Genomic DNA, 19,651 nt, shown 5'->3' on the forward strand with positions numbered 1-19,651 from the left:
CAGTCTTTATCTGACATGAGAAAGAGTGGAAAGACAAGAGAACACAAAAATTACCAAAAAATGTTGACTATTAGAACAGATCAACAAATAAATGAAAAGCTTCTTGATACTTCTTCCTCTCCATTTTAAAGCACTCGTTGATTTTCTCCCTCCCCAGTAGCTAAGCCCCCAGTACCACTTCCAGAGATGGTGAAATAGTATCCTAGCAACTTTTGCCTCAAATTGATGATTGCACTCTGATAATAGCTCTGTATATAAAGCTTGTTGCCAGCATTTCTATGTCTTTTATAACAAATTCTTTCCCCGTATTTGATTTCTCACATGGCATTCTACTGTCCTTATATCTAGAAGCCAGTTGGTACTACCAACTGAATGCTATCACAACTGCTACAATGAAGTGTTCAAGCTAGAGACAAACATAACTTCCTCAAGCTTAACTACTGAAAAAGTGAAGAGTTTTCCTGTCAGCCAAAACTGGGCAATACCCTGACCACAGCAGGAGTTTTAAAAATTATTCACTGTAACAGTGGCATAGACTCCATAACCCTGAAATCTTTACCCCATAAAGATTGCACATTCTGTCATTTCTGCACTAAAAGAGCCTAAGTGAACATCATGAGAACACAGCAAACCTATGTACATGGAGGGGCAGCGATACCTAGATCCTATTCTCCTACACTGCAGATGGTGTGTCAGAACCAATGGTCTGCACTCATGTGTCAGAAACCTCCTACTAGAAGCCTAACAGAGATCAGCAGCTGAGAAATAAGCACTTTTAACATGGTCTTGAGATGATAACTGTATTATCCAGATGTCACTTAATTTCTTTTGCTTTCATGAGCGTCATGCTGTCAGAAACAAAAATAGTTCCACTCAGTTAAGGAGATCAAGTTCCATTTCATTGAGAAAAAAAAACAAAACTAACCAGAACTACTGTTGAAGAGTTATGAAGCAAAGCAAAAGTAGTAATGAAAATATGTCTAGAACTGGTGATTTACATGTTCCTCTAACACAATAGGAAAGCCATCTCCCTCCAAAACCTGTACCAAAAAAAACCCCACACAACAGAAGAGGAGGTTACAATAATTTCATGAAGTAAATCACACACAAACCCTCCACACTCCAGTGGTTTCACCTAAACCTCCTTCCTATGTCAGCTGTTTATTTTCATCTATTAAAAACAAGCAAACAAACAACAATCTCCTCCATAGGAGCAGAAAATGTTTTCTCTACAGATGTAGGTTTTGGAAGACTGCCTGAAGGATTTTTAACTTACAACACTGATTATTTACTATGATTTTTTTCCTCCTCTTATTCAATTGCTGAGACAATCAACTTTAAAATGTAGATACTGCTTAAGAGCTACATAGAGGTTGGCCCTAGTAACTTATGTTCACCATACTACCCACACTTGCTCAACAAAATGTGGAGATTTGACATTGTTGATTGCTTTTTCACTTAGGTGGTGATTACCAGTTATAAAGACTGGAAGTAATCAATCCCAATTTAACAGCCGGGCCTATTGATGAACAAAAAGAAACAATGCAAAACTAAATAAAAGATTATGTCCACAATTCTGGAGATAAGATGTGGAAAAATGTGAAATCCTGGAGGAAAACACAAAAACTAAGCACAAATTTGTACAATGGAAATTACCATATTCCTGTAGGAAAACGCTTAGTAACTTCTAAATTCTTCCTCCAAGATTCTCTTTTGTCATTGTCTTAAATTGTTCTGCACACCATCAATAGCCACAGCTGTTAAATTGTGAAGACGTGACAACAAGTCTCTAGGCAAACAACTGCTCAGAGTGAGATCCTTTTCTTTAGGATAATCAGAGCTGGCTGACAAAAGCGGGCCTTACTGAATGCCCTTTCAACAATTTCTACACCAAGAAATGCAGAGAGAGAGAGAGGAGGGGAAGAAAGGGAACAGTGGGGGGGGGGGAGCACCACTCTGCAAGAACAGAACAGCATCCTTTGCTGACATATATTGCTTTGCAAGTAGGAAAGAAATAAGAGTTTAGCATACATATCACACATACAGCTTGCACCAGCCAAGAACTGAGTGCCTATAATCACAGCTCCGAACAACTTCTAGCATGATGCAATATTTTACTTCAACATTTCCCTCATAAGTGAAGGTTTTACTATCTACAGAGTACACGGCCAATAAGACTGAACATTCCTTTAAAAAAGAAGCTGGTAAAAACTTTATACATCATAAAGCTACTGTGATATAAACTAGTAAAAACCATAACAGCTCTGCCCTTACTAGCTAGGAATAAGAGTAAGGGCATGAAATACCTGAGGTTGGTATTATGCTTGACACAAATCTGAAACTGAGGTGTTAAGGAAACCCATAAAAGCTCACTTCTCTAGTAATGTGGCTGTGGAAACAACCACTGCTCATGTGCATGTGCATTAAGTAAAGTCTCAGTTGTGGGGTTGTGGTGGGTTGTTTGTTTATTTGTGGGGGGTTTTGGGGTTGGTTTTTTGTCGGTTTTGTTTGTTTGTTTTTGTCATGACAACAACATAAAAGTCCATGTCTTGGTCTGCAAAGACCTTGCACTAGTGCAGGCCAGTCACTGCTGAAATAGGGAATGCTCTAGCACCAAGAAACAACAACAAAGAAAGTGGTTATGCCTTAAAAGGACACTGACAATTTCTTCTGCAAAGATGCTGTAGAAGTGCAGGTCAAAAGATGTTTGGAGGAGTTCTACAGGAAAATCCTGTAAGAAAAAGTTTAAAAGGAACACATTTCTTGGTTTTCTTGTTTCTTCAATGTATCCCAATTATGGACAAAAAATCTTGCAACTCTTCACCATTATCAACTGACATTGCCAACTGCAATATTAAACATACTCCTGCTGCCTCAAACAGTGGAATTTAAACGCACTAAGGATCAGCCATGTGCACTGTCACTTAGAAATGGATTCTCCTCTCTGGACATTCTAATCACCTAATCAAAGCAATAGCAGTAAGGCAGCACTCGTAAAAAGCTAAAATAAGAGCTTCCTCAAGCTGTCTGTAACCTCACCAGTTTTACAGCATTAAGACTTTGCTATATCACTTGCAATACAAGAGCCATGTCTACAACCACCATTTACTATTTTACCTCAAATTCAGTCAAAAACCACTTCTGTCTCCTAGCCCCACCCTTCCATTTCAGAATGTGTTCCTCTATCCATTACTATTGAACATAATTAAACATACTTTTGAGATCTATATGCATTTGGAAGATAACTGAAATGACAGATTCCATACAACATGAAATCTATAGTTAGACCACAACTATTCATCCCTTCATTTAAAGAATGACACTGAATATTTTTATCATTAATATTGGAAAAGCAAATTTTTTTGCCTACACACATTCCACAAAGGCTGAACATGTGATGGACATTTATTTTTGTGAACTCTTCAGTTTCATTAGCCTCCCTCTTTCCCCACTAAGCCTTCCCACCTCCACATTATTCCTCTCAGTTACATCAGTGCAATCACTGTGAGTGGCTCCATGACAAACCACATCAGGGAACTCATTTGGGTCAGACACTATCTTTTGTTTTAATTCTATTATTCTAACCCAGATCAGTTCCCTTTTCAGTTAACCACACATGCAGCTGTGCCCACACAAGGCAGGGCACAATGCAAAAGTGGGAACAAACAGCTGGAATTGCTAAGAAAACATCATTGTCACAGCACAGAATAAGGCTCAGCTGGGTGCACTCTTAAGTGAAAATATCCAAAGCAAAGGAAAAGGTGTTATTCAGATATAAAAACATAAATACTGCCAATTATTGGCACGACAGTGGGACTTGAAGTCACATCACTGCCACAGCAGGTAGGCAAAATTACAAATTCTCCACAAAGTATAGTCTGCTACATACAAAAGGCTCCAGGTTTCACAAACTGCTGTGCAGTTTCCCTCCAGGACCATGTTCCCAGAAACATTCTGCTTGCATAAAGTTTCACTCTTGTAAAATGCCAAAACCTGTACACAAAGTATTTGGCTTACATTTCCTGGAATTCACAAACATTAAAATCAATTCAGACAAGTAACTAGCGGTGAAAGCTATCTAGGAATGCTCGTACCCCGCTGTATAGATCCCATCCAAGCATCTCTACACTTCAATTTCCACTTTTTATGAAAAGGAAATAAACAATGAGTATCCGGTCCAATCACTGCCCAAAGTCCACGTTTCTAGCTTCAGGACATAACCCACCTTCCCCATGTTTTCTTAGTACTTTCTTACTGAAGCCTAGATTTATTTTTAGACAGAATCTGTTAACTGTTGTTAAATAGCTGAAATTTTAAAGCGCAGGAATACAAAACTCTCAGCTTGTTTATTTTTGGCTGATTCGAATTTATACCAAAAGTGTTTAGACTTTCTCCACAGACTACATTCCTTGTATACTCCATTGAAAGAGATCTCTCTTAACAGCAGTAAGTTGAATTTTGACTAAGTCATACTCTTCACTATTAGCATTTTAGCCCCACATGTTGCCTCACAAAGAACCACACAGGAACCTCCTTCTGTCCTCCCCGCCTCCCTCTCCCCCTCCCCCCGTCAATTAGCCTGCTCTGGAAGCAAGACAAGCATGTACTTAAACTAGTATTTATTTTTACCTAAGCAATACCTCAGTCTCACAGTTTGCTTAAAAAAAAAGTAGGGGGATCTCACCGAAAAAACAGCCCTAAATTAGTCAAATTCTTTTGTGCATGGATGAACAACAGGAAAGCAAAGCCTTGAGGCCTCTGGGGAGGAACCCTGTCCCTGCAGACCTACTCTGATGTGCTCGGGAGATAAGGCTCCATAGTGACACTTAAGGAAAGGCCTGCTCACATTTGAATTTCTGCATTCCTCAAGAACAATTCATGGCAATCACTAACTTTGCAGAGGAGCTACATGAAAGCTCTGGCCAATGAATGAGGGTCATCTGCTCTTTATCACAAGGGTAAACCTCATCCTGGCCAGTTTCTAACCTTTTAACCCTGTGAATTCTTAATTTGCACATGAATAATGGAATTCTTGCCAAGAGTGCAACCTTCAGCTTCCAGTTCCTAACTTTAGAAACCAAGACTTGATCTCCTTGTGTGTTCAAATCTTAAACTCTTGGACAGATTAAAGTTTTTGATTTCCAAATGCAACACTAAACATTACAATTCCGAAGCAAAAGATAAGCTTACTGGCAAAAGCTCTGACCAGGCAAAGTAAAAGAACATCCTTGCACCCTGCTGCTACCAGTGACTGGAGAGAGCATTAGTTTTTTCTCCTCCAAAGAAAGAATGCCCATTTAATGCCTATTCTCCACCTGTTTAATATGTATAGTCCTTCTGTACCCTGACCACAAGGTAATTTCCCTTTGCAGCAATCAACTGCTTCTAAACAAAATTATAAATCCACAAAATCCTCCATAAGACTTTAATTTATTTCATTCAAAACATCTGCAAAGCTCAATCAATTCATGATACGCAGAAAACTGTAAGAGTGAGATACAAAACTAATTCTGCACATGCTTTATGTGCTTCAGAATCTAGTGATACAAATTACTGCCTTATTTCACAACTTTAGAGTAAGGATGACATTCTGAAACAGGTCAGATTGGAATATGACTAAAAATGAAGGGACTGCTACATAGGATGATAACTTCACGTTTGGCCACTAGTTAACCACTTAATCGTTAAGTCAACAACACCTACTGCGATCATTATGGATCCACTATCTCTTCCAGTTTTCTCCAGCAGCCATAGGAAACCTTTCAAGTATTCAAAGAAGAAACCTTTTGTCACAGTCTTATGGGGGGAGGGGGAGAGGTGGGGGTAGAAAGATGACTGCAAACCAAGAGTCTCACTCCACAGCATGCAACCTATTGGTTCACAACCCTTCCTTGATGAAAATATTTCATTACAAAAATAAACCAAAAAAACCCACCCCACATTCAACCATCTTTCTGGTGAAGCAATGTGCATGTGAGAAACATTTGTAAGAGTTCAGTACTGTCTGAATTCAAACAGATTTTACAAGTACATTACTATGCTGTCCTACTGTAGTGCTCTGGAGTGTTCCAGAAGTTCTTTGAGCTCATCCTGCAGTATGATGAATGCAAAACTGACCCTGAGTTTTCAACAGCCCTATGCACAGAATACATCAGACACTGCTATGCTTTGTATTTATCAACAACAGAAAAAAAAAATCCTATCCTCTGAAGAAAAGTTTTCTTCAGTCTATTACTGGTGCTGACATTCTGAAACCTAATGATGTGGATTTAAATGCCAATAATATTAATATCTTATTTCCCAACATTCTATCAGAAGTATCCAAGAACTTCTTGATCTATTAATCCTGTACGTAGGATGCCAGCATACAAAGTAAGAAGCAGCCAGATTTTCGAAATCCAGAGTTCACAGACCAGCCTCTTATAGAACCTGAAAAACTCACCACTTACTCGGAGCCACCTGCTTCCAGGCTGGTTTTCAACTGCACAACGTGCTGGCTCACTGAAGAAGGTATTTCACACCTTCCTACAGAGTATCTTTTGGGCAGGTTTTGCAATCACTTTAGAAGTACACAGGGAAAAAAAAGTAAGAAATGCTAACATTCAGACATTTTTTACTGTAGGATAACATACCAATTTTATTAACTAGTTTGAGACTGAATTTGGTAAAACTTGCAATTTACAAGTAACGTAAACTTTCCATAGATTTATCATCACCAGTTTTGTGCAACTTGCTACCATGAACAAGGTTGAAGAGGTCAAAGGAAGCCTTCTTCTATTAGATTAAGTTCATCAGTTAAGTCCCATTATAGAGGAAACATGAGAAGACTACACAAACTGTGTACTCTGTGTCATACTTTCTTTCAAATGACTCCATGTACTTTTGGAAAGAAAAAAAAACACCACCAAAAACACAACAGCCTCCTAGCAAAGCTCGATGCTGGAAAAAGGCACAGCATTCAGTTCCTAACACAGCTCTTGCTTAGTATGCTTCAAGATATAAGGAAAACAGAGGGCAACAGTCAGGGTCAGGCTGCTAAAGCCACAAAGGCACTTGGCAACTATTTCCTTCACCATCCAGTAGTGGGAAGCCACCCTAGAAAAGTGACTCTCACCTCCTAGTGGAAACATGTAACAGGTCCTTGTGATTGGCTCTAGAGGACCCTGAAGCAGTTCCAAAATGAACAGCACCCGTATAAACGTGTCAGAAAAGCCAGAGCTTCATAATGTAACACACACCGTTGCCTAGAAAACTTCCTTCTTTCCCATTCCAAAGACAGCCATCTCTATCACCATTCTGCCCTGCTCAGAGGTGGCATAACACAGTATCAACCTATTGAATAAGGAATAATACGGGTTTTTTTCCTCATTTGTAGATAACCCTTTTTAGGGCTATCTGAACAGCACAAGACACAAGATCCAAAACTTCCGTTGAAGGCTGACAGAACAGCTCGGCATCACCACCTGCTCTAAAGACCACTGACCTACATGAGCCACCTAGCCAAGGCACCACTGGCCAAGAGGTCTCACAGGTGGCTGCTCCACTCCTGCTACATCAGGGACTCAAAAAGGAGCCATCACAAGCTTTGATTATAACCTTTGAAAAGAAACAAAAGTTCTGCAGAATTGATTTCTTTGCATTTGTAATTTGTCTTTCCAGGTACACAATCAAAATGATGGCTTCTTGTGTGCTGTTCAGGGAATTGCTGTCACAAACTCAGGAGCACTTTAATAAAAAAGAGTTGGAACTTACTTGCTAGTGTGAGATGGCTTTTTTGACTGAGAATAGCACCATATTTGTTCAGAGCTAAGCACTGGTAAAATCCTTCATCAGACAGCTCTCCTCGCTTCCCTTCCACCTCACTGATATATAAGGAGCCATTGGTTAAAGTGTAGATCCGTTTGTTTTCAGACACTTTTCCTCCATTTTTCAGCCATGTAATAGTTATTGGAGCTTCACCACGAGCCTGGCAGTCTAAAACCACCGAATCCTTCCTTGAGACAGTTACATCCTGAGGCTCCTTCACAAAAAACAGTTCACTAAAGCACCACACTCCTAAGAGAGAGAAAGAAAGAGTTTGTGTATGAGTGCAGAGCGCAAGTTCCCAAGTGCGCTTGCACGCCGGAGTCACCGTGCTGAACCCACCACACGAGGTACAGCTACTGCTGCTTCAAGCTCCCGAGGTCTCCGACACCTCGCCATGCAGGAAACACGGGGAAAACTGGGATACTGCCTTCGGTGGAGTAAAGACACCAGGCTGTGAAACACCCAGGCATTTGCTTTCTCGTTTTCCAACGCTTTATGTCGAGGGGCTGGGAGTACCTTAGCCTCAAACGCCCGCGCAGCCGTAACGCGGCTCAGCAGGGGAGGCACTGAGTGTCGGGGCTCGCACCGATGACCCCCACGGGGCCAGCCGGGTGGCGGGCACGGGCAAGCCACCCGCTGCCGTAGCCAACTCCCAGAGGGTGGTTGGGGGCTGCCACACAGGTGCGACCGTGACCGCTGCGGGGGCAGCGGGCCCAGGGAGCCGGGGCGCCCGCGCCGCTCACTAATTTTACAAGCCCTCCAAAGGAGCCGGAGCGGGGCGAGTCGTAAAAGGCTAATTTTACAAGAAATTGTTAGCGACACCCCCACGTCGGCGAGCTGAGGAACGGCAAAGCACCCCAGGGGACCCTCCACGCCCGCCGCCCCGGCCCACCAGCGCGTCCCCCGCTAACGGTTAGCTCTCTCCGCTGTGAGGCAGCCACCCCGTGCGCGCGCCCCCTTCCGGCAGGGCGGGCCCCTGCAAGCCCGCTCGCCGCAGCGCGGCGCGAGGCGAACAAAGTGCGGGGCCAGTTCCCGTTCCCGTTCCCGCCGGTCCCCGCCGACGCCGAATAAATAAAACCACGTGCGGCGGAGCGAGGCCGCAGCGCACAATGGGTTGCGGGGCGGGCGGACTCACCTGGCAGCGGGAGCAGCAGTACCCACAGCAGCAGCACCCGCAGCAGCGCCCGGCGTCGGAGCGGCGCCATTTAGCGGGAGGCTGCTGGCATGCCCCACCGGCCGCCGCCAGAGACACCGGTCAGCGGGCGAGGGGAGGAGACAGGGGACGAACGGAGCGGCCCCGGCGAACCCTTCCCGGCCCTACTATCCGCATCTCGTCTCCATTGGCCTTTGGGGAGGAGAGGGGCGAGGGGCAGGGCCGGGCAGGGGGCGGAGGAGGGAGGGACGTCGCTGGACGGGGCGGGCCGCGGTGGACAATACCCCGGGGAGTGGGGGTCGGCAGGACCCGCCGGCTCCGCGCACGAGGGGCTACAGGGTCCGGCGCCATCTGGGCCAAGCACGGCCGGGGGCGGGCCCAGTACTAGATGCCCTGTTGATGTGGCCTCTCCCAGCCGCAGACAGCGCCGGGATCCGACGGCAGTTCCCCACCGGGACAGTCCCGCTCCGGTGTTTCGCGAGAAGCGGAGTCGTTCCGGCCGGGGCAGGGGCTGCCGGCCATGCCTTCCCCCGGGACGCAGGACTCCCCAGTACCCTACGCATTGCAGAGCTCTCCTTACGGCCACAATGAGCATCTGCAAAGCGTGCACTTAGCAAGACGTAGCTTACCCAAAGGTCTGTGTGGAAAGGAGAGATGCCCACCCGGGCGGCCAGGTGGCGGAGGTGCTCAGCCCGACGTCGATGTAGCGGGACCGTGTAGTGCCCACTGCAGGTGCAGTGATGCCCAGGCTAGGCAGAGCACTCCCGTGCCCAGTTAAAATTGGCTTTCTCACACAAAGTAATTTTCAAATGCGGGGAGGGGAAGTGATCAGAAAGGGGTGCCATTTTGGCAATGGTTCTCACTGATCCCTTCAAACAACACCGATAAAACCACTTCCAGATGGCCATACCAGGTAGTGCGCTGGTGCCGTGGATGAGCCACCCTTTGCTTGCCTGTACCAGAAAGCTTCTGTAAACTTAGATCTGCCTCAAGTCCATTATGGAGCTTGCCATAATGCAACCTAAACTGCAAGTATGTGGCTAACGAATCATGTTATGGGCACCCTATAGACTCTGTGTATGGGAGATACCATCATATTAAACCAAATGCTGTCACTATCATTTTGGTTTTTAGCTTCACCCCTGATTTTACTCTGTGCTTGCAGACAGTGATTTCTAAGCTCTTTTTTGTCTGCTCAGAGTTCTAGTTTCTAAAGTTACCATGTAGGAAGGCATCTTCTTGCTCAGCAGATTTGCCCCCTGTTTGCATTTGTTGTGAGAGCTGCTGACTTCAGTGACAGGCAAGTTTTTACTGCTTTTTGTTCCTGCCAGCACTGCAAAGCTCACAGAGGCAGGAGCTGGCAGCTAAACGTGGTCCCTTCTGCTGTATCATCACTAGGACTGGCTACAGCCTCATTCAGTGACTCCTCTGAAAACCTTTGGGAGAAAATCAGAGCTAGCTAAACATGGTATAAGCCATAGTTTGACCTACATCACCTTCCTTACCTGTCAAAAGTACACAAGAAAAATTCAGCCTGCTCAAATCTTAGCATGAGTTTTCAGGAAAAGTAATTAGGAAATATTTGCTTTAGATGCAAATCAGTTACCCAAAATTTATTTGAGGCAGTTTCACAGTAACTTTGCAGAGCAGAGCTGCATGTGTACCACCTCAGTGTCCAAATAGGAGCAAATGCAGCAACAGGATGCATGTGACTCAGTATTCTTGAGTTTTCCTCAGTGTTTTACTTTTTTTTCATAGCTCACACTTTTGTGACTGGATAAACCCCACACTTAATACTAAAAACATTGCTTGTGAGTATCAATGGTTAAATGTTAATTCTTTCTTGTGGCAAACTCACAGTTTCCATCTGCAGGTCATGCTGGTACTGTAGTCTCTTCTGCTAAACTCTGGTGGATCAGAGAGACCTGAATTTGAGATTTCCTAGATGGCCTCAGCACACCTAGAAGACAAACACGCCAAGAGGAAACGTATCACCTGGTAATATGGGCTATACTATGTGTTTTGATCAGCTGGTGAAGAGGCTGAAGTTGTCCCTGATTAGATGTTTTTCCCTGCAGCCCTTTAATCTGCACAGCAGAGTGCTGCTTCCTGCAGGCATGAGGGGTGGCTGTGCTGTATTGCCTGGTGCTGAACATTATCCCACCTGTTCCAGGAGGAACATCTTGTTGCCCAGTTCACCATCCCAGTTTGAAGGAGGAATTAGGTCCTACTGGACTAGGGGATTAAAAATAAATAAAAGTAACAGAGAGAACAAGTTGTAGTCCTGCTTGTGGGCTGGTTTCCATTAGCTGCACCACCTGCACTCACTATTGTATTCTGCTGTAGGAGGAAAACCGCTTTACTGTCTCCCTGGACTACATGGTACCAACAAGAGGTTTTGATTCCTGAGATCAAATGCAATATTTGTTTTAACAGCTTAACAAAGAGAAGTGCTTCCCCCTGGAACTCTCTTTGTGCCTGGGTCTGGGCAGCTGCAAACACCAATATTTCCATTTTCACATTTCTGTGGAACAAAACAAATAATAAATTCCTTCCTAGAATTAAGAACTTCTACAACTAGATGAGCATAAACTCTCCATCTTTACTTTGTCATAAGTCATTGTTTTAATACATTTTTCAGTCATTAATTAGATTAGAGACAGTGCACACTTGTGATAACATATCTAAATTCATACTTCACTGCAGGCTGCCAAACCCATTTTACAGATTTTACAGGCACTGCCAGACACAACTTTATCAAACACACCATGTTAGTAAATACAGAGCAAATAAGCACAATTATCTACTTGGCTAACCATCTCATAGAAGCATTATCTTGAGAAAGCCAACAGTCCAAGACAAGTACAAGATCTTGCCAGCCAACATAAACAAAGCTATGCTGATTTTCCTGCAGGACAGCAATTTTTCTTCTGCCACCAATACAGACTTTTTTGCTTTGCTCAATCTGTATTTTTGGCATATGTGGGAAACTCTGCAAACTTCCCCAGGTTTTGTGGTTCTTTTCTATGCTTTCTCTTAGATTTTGAGGTTTGCAAACAAGCACACACTTCTTTCAAAGAAATAACTTGTAATACTTCAGCAGACAGCTCATCAATGCCTCAAAACCCAAGTCAGTAGTAAGAGCTCCCTTTGAAGTGCTACCAACAGCTGGAGTAACAGCATGCTGTCCAGGTTGCTGACTGTAAATAACCTGATTCACCTTATGCTGCATTTCATCCTCAGCCTCAGCCCTGGCAAGCCCAGGTTAAATGTTTCCTGAGAAGAATTATTTTTAAAAATTGGATTGACATGAACAGATCTGGCTCCGAGTTTTGCTCCCCTGCTCTTCTGCCTATGTGTGAGGGCAGCTTTCAGTCCATCCAGGACTGCTAAACTGGGCTAGGGCAATTTTGGTCCCATTATGAAGCAGCAAGGAGAGAGAGACACTTTCAAGGCTGAATGAATGCTCATGACCACGGCATCACACTTGCTTTGTCTGAAGTGCTACCGTCATCTTTAGAAAGAAAACTAATAGGCAGACATGGAATGTAGCAGCCTCAGGAAAAGCAAAAAGCAGCTGAAAATTCACCTCTAACTGGAGCTTCCCAAGGTGAATGCTGTATCAATGAAGTCTCTGCAAGGCAAAAGCCCAGGGTGGAGAATGCAGTTTTTTTCCAGGTTAGAATAATTGTTATTTTTTCTGTGTGTGTGAGGCCATTTACATTTCTTTGAGCTTAAATGAGAAACAGTACAGTTTGGCCTGTGGTCAATTTTGTGCTGAGCATTTCAGCTGTACTTCAGAATAGCTTCATGTTAGCTCTCTCATCGCTGTGATCTGGGAAAAGCAATAGCATGGATGATGTTTGGTGTGGTCACAAACTGCCCAAACTGTGTGCCCAACATGCTGATACAACCCAGCTCAGTGACAGGGAAATGGTTTTGCCCCCATGATCCATTCCCTTGGCTCAGCTTTACACAGCTTTGCTCTAGCACCATAATGCTGTGGAGAGAAAATAATAGGGATGAGCACCCATGGATACAAATGGGAGAAGTGAGGAGAGAGCGGCTTACAGCAGTTTAAGTGTCCTGATTGCCACATGTGCAAACACAATACTATCCTTAATTTTAACTGCAGCCTGTAAGAGTTTGTAGTAGGGTCCTGGAACCCAAATCTATTTTCAAACCAACACATAATCATAATCCTGGTTCCCCTACTTTTCCCAGCTCCACGGGCTCAACCCTTTCCTGCTACCAGTGCCAGGTCCCACCCAGCTCATCATCCTCTGACTCTGCTGGCAAATGACTGGACGAGCTGCTGGGTGTCACTGCCGGCATGAGGAAAGCTGCAGCTACAGGCACTGAGGGCGGAGGACAGGTTACAATCAGCAGGGATAGCTTAGCATGGCTACAGCAGTACTGGAGCTGTGATTACTTTTCAGGCGGGCTGAGAGCAGTAGTAATTGCTGAAGCCCCATTAACTGCACAGGAATTTCAGCAATTTGCACCCACTCAGCTCTGCCTTCAGCCCATGGAGTCCTCAAAGCCCAGTGCCACCACATGCGCTCCTGGCAGGGTATCATTAACCCTTTTCTCAGGGAAGCCCCTTTTTTCTGTCAGTTCTTGCTGAGCGGTTTTGGTCGGCTGTCGCCATAGCCATAGTTAGACACTTTGTTTCTCATGCCAAACTCCCAAACCAGTGATACCTGTGTTCACAGATCTACAATGTTAAGTGAATTCTATTAAGACTCCCTAAATCAATGTTTACTTTTGGCACATTTGATCACCTACTGGAATCTTGCTTCACTCTGAACCTGTGTACTGTTACCATCCCCTTGCCTTCTCAAAGGAGGTTCCCTCCTTTCACCAGCAGATGGGCAAGCACACCTTGGGCTGAGCCTTTGGGATGCTAATGAACTTTCGCTCCAGGGAGCCTTCCTGTACAGGAAAAGCACACCTCCTTGACAAAGGGATTTTCACATAGATCTCATCTGCTTATAAACCAACAAACACAGAAGTGGAAGGATTATCAGTATTTGCCACACTAGTGCTTTTGCTGGGTTTTGTGTGTTTGGTTGGCTTTAAACAAACCAAACAAACAAACAAAAACAACAAAAAAAAAACCATCACCCACCAAAAACCAAAACCACACCAACCAAAAAACCCAACCATGAACCTGCCAGCCGCCTTCCACAAAAGTGCTCCAATAGCCCAAATCGATGGGTACATCTCAACCGCATTTCACAGTGCCTCAGAGGCAGCTTCCAGCTGTTTACCTCCAGCCCTGAAGATTCATCACAGCAGAATGACAGACACAGCTATGAATTTCAGCAGAACACCCCAACATCCTACACTGTTGCTGGAGGTAACCACAAACAGTTTGGAGGAGTAACCTTACAGGGATGTGGCAGACTGCGTTTCCTTGCTCCCCTATGCCCATTCACTGTTGCTGGAAGGTATGAAAAATACTGAAGTATTTTTGGTGGGTCACTGCTGTTTCCTAGACACAAGTCACCAGGTCATCTCCATACTTTTAACAAACCACATGGCTACAGCTACAGAAAAGAGGGAGCACACATCTGAAGTCATACCCGATCCCACATGCACTCTTTCCCTTCTTTTGGTGTGACATTTGGGTTTACTCACAGCTCCATGCTTTATCTTCTGGCCCTCAGGCCACAGCTGATGCTCCTCTGGACATGCTGACACAGTAGTAACTTAGGAACATTTAGGAATATGTAATCCTCACTGAATGTACCTATTGTGTGAACTAAGAATCATTAACTGTGTAAACAGTAAGTAATTTTAACTGTGGGCTTGAGAAAGAAGAAGAGGAGCAAATTGGTTTAGACTGACTCTGTGGCCAGTCTGTCTCATTAACCATATCATCCTAGAGAGCATGTGCAAAGTTCAGCTAAAAGCCAGAGGGAGGAAGAGGATGGGTGCCACTAACAACCACCAGGGCACCCCTACAGGGCATAATGAGCCTGTATGCAGGAGATTTACATATGTAAATAGTTCCATGGGGTAATATGAATATGCTAATTGCTTAGAAAATTATGATTATGTATGAGACATAAGCAGATAGTTTCTGACTTTGTCTGGCTTTGGTACACTTAGGTGGAGCAATCCCCCACGTATCCAGGTGTCAAAATAAAGAAATGCCTGCTTCCCAACACCTCCTTGGGCTTAGGGAGTTTTCCTGCCATATCCAGTAACAATGTAACCTGTCAGAAAACTCTTCCAATTTCCCAGCAGAGCTTGTTTCATTCTGGTTTATCCCCCTAACCTGCTTCTCCGCAGTGTAAAATCAATGGTGAAACACCAAGGGTTGCAACATGCAGCTGAAGGCATGGCAATAGCATGGGACAGAGCTGCCTTGACTCAGATCAGCCAAACCACCATGGATGTTTCCCAGGCCAGGCCAGGCCAGGGCAGACACCTCCACCTTGCCATGCTGGGCTCTCACACAAGGTGCTGAGCACTGTTTACTTCCTCAGACCTCAGGGATGCTCAGCACTCCTGGGAGGTAAGCCCTCAGTGCTTGGCTGGCTTGAGACAAAAGTGACAGCAGATGGGCAGCCACAGCTGGAATCCCCACACTGAAACACATGGAATAACTCAATTAAGGGTTTATGCATATGTGAAAACACAGGAAGGAGCAGGAAGGGCCAGCAGGTGGAGAAGGGCCACCCCATAAACTGCATGTTATATATAATTGGCTGAGTACAGTCTCCTCTCTCAGCCCTTTCCCCAATAAGAAAACAATACATAATCCTGCAAACGCTGCAATACCATCCTGTGATGTTATCTTCTGTAAATCAAAGTGTTAATGCACTGAGTCACTACCATAAGTATCAGACCAAGAATTAGCTGAACAGAAAGAAAATGTCTCCTAGGTTACTACTTTCTATGTTTGAATCTACAGAGGAATCCCCTGAACCTTTCAGACAGAGACAGCTTTTTGTTAGTGTCTGTTTTGCTTATCATGATGGCCCACTGTTCTGCAGCTGTTTGTTTAGCAACAGGCATGAAATATGGTCTCCTTTCATCCCTGTGTAAGTTACCTTAGTTCTGCTGTTATAACAGGAAATAGGCAAATAATTTCTGCCTCTTTTCCTCTATATGTTTACAATCAGGAAACAATTACTGGAATTAAAATAAATGAAAAACAAGGTGAGTAAGAGGCTGACTAGCAGTTGGACACACTGCTGAATATACAGTGCTGCCATGGAAGATTGCAGCCCTTTGTTCTCAGCTTGCTAACAATGTGGTTTCTCCTCTTATCTACAATTTATCCTAGGGAACTATTAAAAAGAAGGATTGGAGGAGACATCCTGCTGCTCTTGTCCCATTTCATCTTACAAAGACATAAGGAATTGCTGGTCAGGAAGAGGCCACTTGGCCACAGCGGCCTGTGCCCCATGGGTTTATCTCCTCACTGCCAGCACAACTCCCTCCAGCATGCTGCCCTGTCACAGGAGAGTGATCACCTCTCAGGAGTGTGAAGATAAACAGATTTGAAGCCTTCAAGGCATGTTCCCAGCACCTCCTCCCCCTCACATGCACGCAGATTCATCCTGCAAACACCCCTACACCCAACATGTTTTTGGGGATGGATACCTAGATGTTTGAAGGGCCACATGAAGCTGTAACTTACATCAGAATGGCTTTGCCAAGAATTCAGGCTAAACCACTAAAGGCAACACCCTGGTGCAAGGAGTGAGGCAAGCTGGGGGTGAACCAGGAGGACTCAAAAGCTGGGCAACATAGAGGTGGTTTCTTTGATGCCAAAATTACTGCCTCCATCAGCTGCAGCTGTGAGGACCTTACCTCACCTGGGCTGTGGGAGTCACTTGGGAGCCCATGGGGGTTTCTTATAGTTTGGAGGTTCTGAAAGAGCTGTCTGCCCAGTACTGAACAGGACCTGAAAGGCAAGGAGACATGACTGGATCAGTGCCCTGTATGGCCCAGGGGACTGTGGGGAAATGGGCAGCCCACCTCAATTACCCTTTCACCCCCTCACTCTTACTAACCTGGCTCAGGTCTCTATCTGGCTCTGCTCAGACACAGCAGGGCAGAAGATCAGAGGCTCTGCTGGAAGCACATTCACAGGCACGCTCAGTTTGTCTGATGCAATTCAGTGCCTCACAACTTGCAGCGCCTGCATTAGGTTGGCATAAAAGCTTGTGTGGCCAAGTGAAGAATCACATCAGAGAACTGACCCTGATGTTTGGTTTGTTTGTTTGTTTGTTTTCTGGAATCAAGTCCCTGGTTCAGTTTATGTGGCATACACATACAAGCTTGCATAATGTGTCAGGAGAGCAACCAGCAGTTAAGGCTGCTGATAGCAGCACAGCTGAAACTAAATTATACTATTCAGTATCTAATCATTACCTCAGAAGTGTGTTTGCTAGATGCTAAATTAACATTTTCCTGTCATTTATGTTCAGATACCTCTAGGTCAGTGCCTGAATGCTGGCATATGATAGAACCTGTAGTGAGTAGATAATGCATGGATGGAATACACACCATGTGCATGCTAAAGTCTTCATCCTAAGAAACTGGGGGGAAAAAAGTGTATGTAGTGGGAGGGAAGTTTTACAAGTTAGTCAGTTAAATTGGTCTAACGTGCTCAGCTGAGGACTGGACTAGTGCAAACCACAGCTTCATCTAGAGAGTTATTTCTAAGCCTTTCTATTTAGCAGCAACCCAAAAACTCTACTACCTGGTCAAAGCACAAAAGCAGGTTTTCAGGACAAAAGGATGGCATGGCATGGCCAGGGCAACCTCTATTAAAGTGGCATAGTTTGTCATATCTGACAACCCACTGAAGAAAGTTATCACTAGTTAAGGGCCTGACCCTGCATTCCTTAAGCAGACAGAAATCCCTTTGAAGTTCCATGAAGCATCCTGCTCAGATAACTGTATCAGGATTTGGCAATTAATGAAAACTTTTCAGTTCTTAAGTAGATTATAACAACTATTACATGTTACTCACAGCAAGTCCTTTGCGGTGTGGGTTTGTTCCCAGAGCTCTTGCAGCACAGTAACTGTTTCTCACTAACTAGCAATAACCAAAAGTCAGAACCACATTGTTTTTTACTTGCATTGATCTGCCTTAAGTGTTCTTCTCTAGCTGATGTCTAGTTGAAGGTTTTGACAGCTTTGCATTCAAAAGGTCAGTAAGCAGTCCTCAGGGCAATTTGATTTAAACCCTTAGGATTTTACATACTCCCAAGCAGCAGTACACAGTAGGACATGTGTGTTCAAAGCCTCCAAAAGGTCATACTTCCCAGCCCTCAAAACAAAACCCAAGTCAGAGATATTTCAGCTCATAAAAAAATATCAGAAAAGCTATCAGACAATTATGAAAACATTTTCCATTAAATTAAACTCAAAAGGGCTTAAGAAAAACAAATTGTGATGTATGTTTTTAGACTGTGGTGTATTTCAATAGAAAGTTTTACACTCTATCACATTTAGAAGGCTGCCTTATCTGTCTTTCCTCAAGAGGCATACTCACTTAATGACTGGTCTGTTCAGGTTTTCCATGCTGCTTTGCTTCTCCCTTCCCTGAAATCCCAAGCCTGCCTCTCTAGGATGACAACCTGAAACCTACAATGCAGAATTTGTTTGAAGTCCCATTAAGCAAGAAACCTCAAATTAAGCGCAGATCAGAAAAACAAAACATTTTTCTACAGTCAGGCAGATGGACATAAGCCAAGCATTACATGGAAGCTGTCCCTCATTATCCCCTTTGTGAGCTGTTTGTATTCTGATTAGTGTGCTAATGATATATGTTCCACATAGAAAAAGCAATTAAGTCTCCACTTCAAAGAAAAATGATTTAGTGTAAGAGTACCAAAGCCTGTGCTTGCAGCTCCTACTGATCTTGTGATACTGCTGAGCAATATGGCAGCTGTTAAATACTTGGTTCTTTTTTATAACAATGGAAGATGGTAGGTGTCACCTGCCTTTAAACTATAGAGATGTTTCAATAAGGTGCTTCTACGGCACCAGAGGTATGGATTTTTGGTGGTGGTGGTATAACTGCTGATAAAAAAAGTGAGCTCCTCTCAGATCACATAAAAACTGCACATTGATTCCTTTAAAGAAATCATCATTATGAAGGGGAGATAATAAATTGCCCTAAAAAAGGCAAAATCTCCTACGAAGAAAATTATTTGCTAAGACTCTGTGAAAAACCCAAGCATCATGACAAACTAATTAATGAGAAACAGACAGGAAAATACAAATGAACAGACAGCATGAAGAATGACAGCCAGAAAAGCCTGGTCTCTTAATCAACATTCTTTTGACCACACAAGAAATGAGTAAGAACAGTATTTAAAACCACATGTGTCTAGTTTTAATTACTTGATATGTGATTCTGAGATATGTGCTTTATCATGTTATCATTGTAACTATGTAATTCCCATTGTAGGGAACTGATAAGAGTATCACCTATTTGGCAAAGTAACACTGAAGTCACACTAAAACAAAGTACACATGAGGGAAAGGGGAGGGGGGGGGGAAGAAAAGCAAAAAAAAGAAATCTGTGCTGATCCAGGACATGTTTCACATTGACAGTATGCCAGGGGCATCTGTGGATTTCAATGAGACACTCATATTTTGGTAAAGACACCATCAATTAGTGAAAAATAGCACCACACTGTACTTTGGATTTACAGA

The 19,651-nt window shown here is 43.8% G+C and overlaps 1 protein-coding gene across 1 annotated transcript in view; it reads right to left on the reverse strand.

The window, feature by feature from the left end:
* Positions 1-9,032, reverse strand: part of PRTG (protogenin) — a 77,558-nt gene extending 68,526 nt beyond the window's left edge. Inside the window, 2 exon segments of the mRNA XM_068144369.1 lie at positions 7,753-8,055; positions 8,942-9,032. Of these exon segments, the coding sequence (XP_068000470.1) occupies positions 7,753-8,055; positions 8,942-9,032 (394 nt within the window).
* Between the last annotated feature and the right edge of the window lie 10,619 nt (positions 9,033-19,651).

The sequence above is a fragment of the Melanerpes formicivorus genome, unplaced genomic scaffold (assembly GCF_026170545.1).
Source record: "Melanerpes formicivorus ecotype bairdi unplaced genomic scaffold, bMelFor1.0.p_v2 SCAF_10, whole genome shotgun sequence".
NCBI classification, from domain to species: domain Eukaryota; kingdom Metazoa; phylum Chordata; class Aves; order Piciformes; family Picidae; genus Melanerpes; species Melanerpes formicivorus.